The 6,968-nt window shown below is 48.8% G+C and overlaps 1 protein-coding gene across 4 annotated transcripts in view; it reads left to right on the forward strand.

The window, feature by feature from the left end:
• Positions 1-6,589, forward strand: part of Borcs5 (BLOC-1 related complex subunit 5) — an 89,613-nt gene extending 83,024 nt beyond the window's left edge. For 3 of the 4 annotated variants that reach the window (XM_013511430.1, XM_005378962.2, XM_013511431.1), the window contains 2 exons: positions 1,150-1,311; positions 5,949-6,589. In XM_013511430.1, coding sequence (XP_013366884.1) covers positions 1,150-1,311; positions 5,949-6,179 — 393 coding nt within the window. In that variant the 3' untranslated portion in view covers positions 6,180-6,589. The remainder of the gene's footprint in view (positions 1-1,149; positions 1,312-5,948) is intronic. The other variant, XM_005378964.2, reaches the window with a different exon arrangement.
• Positions 6,590-6,968: the final 379 nt, after the last annotated feature.

Consider the following 6,968-nt stretch of genomic DNA (forward strand, 5'->3'; position numbering starts at 1 on the left):
AGCTTATCAAGTTCTATAACAAGTGTCTTTTTAGAGTTCTTATTCAGGTTGTAGTTGGCTGTATTGATCAATTTGGAGGAATTGACATCTTCACAGTATTGGATCTTCCTGTCTGTGATCATGGTACACTTTTCATTTTTTTGAGCTCTTTAATTTTTCACAGCAATGTTTTATAAGCCTTGTACATATTTTGTTATGTATTGTCAAATTACTTCATATTATTGATACAACTGTAAACTGTACTTTATTCCATTTTTCAGTTGTTCGTTGCTATATATGCAAAATATAATTTTTTATATTCACCGTATATCTTGCAAGTTCCTTAAATTCACTTGACAGTTTCATTAGTTGGGGTAGTTTCCTTAAGATTTTTAAGTACATTATCCCATTATCTGCAAATAGACTGTTAACTATTTCTTTCCAGTTTCTGTGTCTTTTATTTCTTTTTATTGATCCGTTACTCTGGCTACGACCTCTATGACAGCACTGAGTAGAAGTAGTGAAAACTGACACTCTTGGTTTTTTGTGATCTTGGGGAGCAAGGTGCCTTTCACTAGTGGCTATGATGTTAACTATAGATACCTTTTATCAGGTTAAGAAAGTTTGCTTGCTAAAATTTTTCAAAATGAATGCATATTGAATTTGTCAGATGCTTTTTCTTCATCTACTGTAATACACAACTAGTAACTTTTTTTCTGTTGAAATGATAAATTTCTTAGATTTTCAGAGGCTGAAAAAGCTTAACTCCTTAAGATAACATCACTGTCCCAGTGCTGTCTCCCTTTTGTATATTCCTGGGTTTGACTTGCTTTGTTGATTAAAGAGATGGGCAAATAGATCCACACCATCCATTTGAGGCCTTGGTGCTAAGTTTGAGCAGATTCTATAGATACCAAATACCTTAGGGAAGCCTACCGTTATACCCAAAGTAATCTTTCTTTAAAAACCTGTCCTTTGAAATATACTGCCCCCAGAGATGGCACATGAATATATAGGGTAAGGTTTAAAGTGTAAACCATGAATTTCTTGAAGGCAGGGGTTTTATCTCACTCCTTTAACTAGTGTTACAGAGACCCCCAAATTACAGTGCCTTATACAAAATGAAAGTTTATTCTTCACTGTCAGACCTAGCTTTGTTTTTACCCACAGAGTCCTCAGGGACCCGGGCTCCTAACTCACTGCACTGCCAGCCCAAGGTCTACAGAGACCGTATCCACATTCCAGCAGCGGCATGCTGGAGGAAGGGACCAAGAGGACAAGCAGCGCAGAACGTGTGCCAGCCAGCTCTGCAGGAGGGCGCCAGAAGCTGCCGTGAGAGTCCCGCACACGCATTGCCCAGAACTCAGTCATGTGGTCACACCAGTATGAGGCTTTTGAGGCAGGCGTTGGTTGTGCAGAGTAAACAGTTTTTCACTGTTTATTGGAAAATCAAATACTTTGTTTATTTAATTTTTTCAAGTTCCTGAACAAAGTTATTTGCAACTTTTTTCTCTCTGGGGCTGCCCAAGTTTCCTGGAATATTAAAGTCTTGTTAACAAAGCCAGTGAAAAGAAAAGGTCTTGTGAATGTACACAGTAAGCTGTGGGGGTGTGAATAGCTTTGGTTCCTAGTATCCGCGTCCTTAGGACCTAGCATTCAGACACAGCACGTGATAAAACAAATAAATGCCTGCTGACTAGTTACGTATTTATTTAATAGGTGCTTACTCCGCTAGGCAGTGTAGTAAGTGATCTACATGCATTGTCTCAGTCCTCAGAACCGTCCTGAGGTAGCCACTGCTGTTAGCCCTACCACTTTACAGATGAGGGAATAGAGGCTTAGATAACTTTTCATTTATTTGACAGGTATTTTTGTGGACCTCCCATTTGGTAGGTACTGAAGATAGAGCAGAGTTTAAAACACTGAAATCTTTGCCCCAGTAGAATCTGCATTGACCAAATTACATAGATACTTGCTAGCAGATGGCACTTAAGCCTCAGTAGTCAGACATAGCACCTGTAATCTCAGCCAGTGCTGATGAGGGGATTGATGGGAGTGATGAGCAAAAATTTAACTGGTCTGTTCCACAGAGAGCCTCACGGCTACCCTTCACCTACAGTATAGATCAGTGAGGGCAGACCTGTGGCACGCATACCACAGTGGGCTGTTGGCATCACTGAAAGCTCTGAAAGGTTCGCCATCACTGGCAGAGATGATTAGATTGCCCTGTCTTGAGCTGTACAGTTACCTTGTGAACAACAAAGGAGTGTTCAGTGAGGGGACTTTAAATGACCCCATAATATGTCTTCATCAAGAAGACTATAGTTAGTCTTCCATGCTTCCCCGTGATTCTGGGGGAAATGGCCATGTGCATGTTCATGTGGGAGACAAGCTCATCTTTGTCTGTCACCCTGTGCAGAGTTTGCAAACAAAATTTTGCCAAACACTTCTCTTTGCAAACAAAATTGTTCACAAACAAAACTATTTGTGAGCCGAGGCACCACTGTATATGTGCTATCCGGTTAGAATCTGTGCCAAAACTAGAAATAAGAAAGGCAAAAAAGGATGTACTGTCAAAATGGAGAGTTCAGAATTGCACTGGATAGTGGCTGACTGCCTGAAGTGACAGCAGAGTGTTAGAAAGTGCGTGCCTGGAGTTCAGGGAGCGAGGATAGGGATTATGGATCAAAGACGATGTTGCCTTGAGAACAAAAGGCAAGGATCATAGCTTGGCATCACCACTTTATTATTATTATTGATTTTACTATTGCTTGCACCAAATTGTGAGTTTCTTCGCAATGAAAGATGGGGAAAAATTTAGAAAGTGCTGAGTCTGCCGTCATGTGACTTAGCATTGTCCAGTGCCGTGCCCACACCGCCTGTTGTCTCACACACCGCCAGTGGTCCGTGTCTCTCGCTCAGGAAGTACACATGAAAGGAAGATGCCAGATTTAGGAGATCTGGGTTCTGGCCTTGGTTCTGTCACTGTGAGACCTGGGAGGTGTCTCAGTCTTTCCTCTTCTGTGGCAGTTATTTCCTGTGAACTCTGACCGAATTGACTCTTGAAAGACATGACATAAGCGTGTGTGAACAGCATGTTTGGACTCGTGTGCTCACCTGTACATGGAACTTAAGTGGCTTTGGACACAGCTCTGGGTGGATTCAACATGGGCTTGAGCCGGGAGTGGAAGTGGGCACGGAGGCATGTGCCACGGGAACGAAAACACCTCGTGAGGGTGGTGGTGAGAACTGATGAGGGCTGTCCGAGGTCGGTGACTTACTTGCCAGCGACGTCAGACGTGCTGAGCTACGCTGGAGCCTCGGGGCCCCTTTCACACACACTCAGGCACCTGTCTCCACTGGTGGAGTTGCGGAGTGGAGGCGGGTGTGATACCCTGAGAAGGATCGGGGTTTTGGAGCAGGCATTTCAGGGCGCCGTGCTAGTTCCTGAGGGCGTCCAGCTGGCCTCTGAGCCACTGTCCCACAGAAGGTGCTGCGTGTCTGGGTGGGCCAGAAGGCTCGGTGGTGCGCTTCAAGCTCTGTGCCTGCCCACTCACTGCTCCCCGGGCCCGGGGGACTGGCGAGGGCTGCAGAGAACCTCGGAACGTCCACATCTGCTGCCTCTTTCGGATTCCTGTTCCAGATGTTTTGTGTTTCCTTCCCCCTCCCACTAGCTGCCATGTCTGTCACAGGGCATTTCAGAGCAAGAGGGAGAAGAAATTAGCACAGAGGTGGCCCCATCACCTCCCCTGCTTCCCACCCCAGTAAGAAAATAGAACTGATGATTTTTTCCCGGACCTGGCTTAGGTCTCCTGCCCTGCTTCTGATTTTATGGCCCGGTCTTCCACGGCTGCTCTGTGGTGAGATGAGTAAACACCGGGAGCTGTGAGGGGAGGGCGGCTGGAATAGGTGACTGAAGGAGGTTGCAGTTGCCCTCACAGTTGCCGTAGAAGTGGTTCTTCCTGGTTGAGCAGGAAACCAGGGGAAGGGTCTCGGCAGCAGCAGTGGCAGGAGCAAAAGGCAGGAGGCCTGTCCCTGTTCTGCACAGGTTATGGGTTGGTTCAGTGAGGGGAAAGGCACGTGAAGTGGTCCTCACAGCTGTCCACAGTGGTGTGGTCTCCTGTGGGCCGTGGCTGCAGCCGGCTGGGCGATGTGTTTGGCCCTGGCAGGGAGTGGCCCGTCCCTTCTGCTGTCCCATGCGGTCCCACACTGCCGTAGCCGTTCAGGGACGAAAGAGGGAAGCAAAAAGGAAAATTTGTATGAAGCGGGTGGGGTGTAGGGTGCAGAGGTCCTGGGTTCTGTCTGCAGGAGCAGGGAGGGAGGGAGTGCACAGGGCTGGCGCGGCCGCGGGGGAGTGAGGGAGCGGGGTGACTGGAGCCCTGCGTGTTCCTGCACGGGCCTGTGGCTTTGTAAACCCTGCACACTTAGGCTGCACTGCGTTTATAAGAATGTTTTCTTCAATAAATTAACTTTAGTGTACTCTAACATTTTTACTCATTTTTTAAGTTTGTTTTTGCAGTTCTAGGGATCAAACCCAGGGGTACTGTACACTGAGCTACATCCCCAGCCCTTTCTGTTTTTTATTTTGAGCCAAGGTCTCATGATTAAGTTACCCAAGCGGGCCCCAAGCCTTCTGTGTAACTGGGGTTATGGACGTGGGCCACCGTGAATCGGCAGCTTCTAAACTTATTGAAAAGTCTTTTGACTCTTAACACTGAGCTTAAAACAAATAATATTGTACGGCTGTACAAAAATTTTTCTTTATATCCTTATTCTACAAGCTTTCTACAGTTTTTAAATTTTCTTGTTTTTTAATTTTTAAGGTTTTTTGCTCAAAAGTTAGAGGGCTGGAATTGCAGTCATTGGTAGATAACTTGCCCAGCATGCGTGAGGCCTGGCTTCCATCCCAGGACCTCCAGAAAGGTCACTGGCACACTATGTCAGCCTAGGCCTGCATGGGGTCAGGAGGGCCAGTGTCACCACCTTCCACCTGCACATCCTGTCCCACTGGAAGGTCTTCAGGGGCAGTGCCACACGTGGAGCTGTCATCCCCTATAACAGTGTCTTCTGGAATCCCTCCTGAGGGATTGCCCGAGGCTCTTTCCAGTTCAGTTTTTTTTTTAAATAAGTAGAAGTACATTCTAAAATAACAGTAGAGAATAAATAGTACTATATAGTAAATGCTCCAGACAGTAATGTGGCGGTTTATCATCACCAAGTATTATGTCCTGTATGTAGCTGTCAGTGCTGCGCCTTGGGACGGCCCCAGTGCAGTGGTGTGTGTGCACCGTTGTCTCCATGGACACGAGTAGTGTGCTGTGCTGCCCCGCCCATGCCGCATCATCACGAGGAGAAGGGGATTTTTCAGCTCCTAGGTATAGGGCATGGTGTGCCTGCAGCCTTGCACTGGCTGAAATGCTGTTGCGGGTACACCCTGGTTCCCTGTGCGCCCGTGGGTGAGGCCTTGTGAGGCAGAAAGGACCACTCCTGTAACAAAGCCGGGTTCGGATCCTGTTCTTTCTGACCTTCTGACCCGCTGAAGCCCAGGATGCTTTCATGTGTGGATCTCTGGGTCTCATCAGGGTGTAAATAGCTCCAGCTCTCGAGCACAGACCTGAGGATGGCCCTTTATCCTCCCCAGAGCGTTTTCGGAATGCAGCAGTCTTGGTTTTGTTTTTTTGTTTGGTTGGGGTTGTTTGTTTTTCTGTTTACTGCGCGTCTGTAATGCAGAATAGTGATGCATGTTTGGGGGACTGGCAGGTGCGTGTAACACCTTGATCATTTCCAATCCCTTTGCTCCCCTCCCCGGGGTTCCCTCAGGAAGGCTGCTCACCCCTCCCACTTCCTGTAAGAACTAGGCAGCTTCCGCTTGACGTTTGGGACTGTACCTCCTGCTGGACACCTGGCCTTGCGAGGACTTGGATAAGTGTAATGTTTTTACTTTTTTTTTTTTTTTTTGCCTTCTGCAGATGGATCTGTCTGTAGAAACCCTCTTTAGCTTCATGCAGGAGCGCCAGAAAAGGTACGCCAAATACGCAGAGCAGATCCAGAAAGTCAATGAGATGTCAGCCATCTTGCGCCGCATCCAGATGGGCATCGACCAGACGGTGCCGCTGATGGAGCGGCTCAACAGCCTGCTGCCCGAGGCCGAGCGCCTCGAGCCCTTCAGCATGAAGCCCGAGCGCGAGCTCCGGCTGTAGCGCCAGCCGCACTGCCCTGCTGAGGCCGAGGCGCTGGCGTGGAGGGCGCCAAGCCGACCCGGAGTCAGAGTGCGCCCGAAGCTGGCAGAGGAGCGGGCCCTCCCTGCAGGCCCAGAAGCCGCAGCCACATAGGCGCCTGGCTCTGCTGCCTCCCTGCGCCCGGACCATGGGCACAGCGAGCCGAACTAGTCTCGTCGATGACCGCAACTGGACCTCGGAACCCTGCATGGACAGTTTTCTTTATTTTGCTCATGTGTTTTTAATTGAGTGTGTGTATCGTCTTAGGGGCGAGAGTGAAATGTGGACAAAAGGGAGAAAATTTTAATAGCTGTGTGTCCTGGTGCTCTTGTGAAAGTTTACTCAGGCCCCCTGGGTTATGAGTTGTAAACATAAAAAACTAACATAACCCAGGTCTGTGCACTGTTACTCTTCCCACCTCCGCTGTCTCCGCCACATCCAGGCCTTGCCTGGGCATCCTCCTCCCGTCCTGTCCTGGAGCGACACTGCGGTGTGAGCCGCCGGGTTCCGGTGTCCCTCCTAAGTCACCAGCAGAAACGGAAGACACTCTCTGCGCCCTCGAGGTCACCGGTCAGCCCGTTGATAACCGGTTTCCTCGGTGCAGAGACTCCAGGGTGTGTGACCAGGCTTGAGCCCACACGTGGTGTCACCAGGCCAGCCAGTGAGTGGGGCACTGCATTGGCACCATTCCTCGGTCTTTAGGGACCCGCTGACACTCAAGTGCATGCAGGCTCGGTGCCGGCATAGCCGAGGCAGGGTGGTCTCTCATTT

The sequence above is a fragment of the Chinchilla lanigera genome, unplaced genomic scaffold, assembly GCF_000276665.1.
Source record: "Chinchilla lanigera isolate Chin_1 unplaced genomic scaffold, ChiLan1.0 scaffold00012, whole genome shotgun sequence".
Lineage (NCBI taxonomy): Eukaryota > Metazoa > Chordata > Mammalia > Rodentia > Chinchillidae > Chinchilla > Chinchilla lanigera.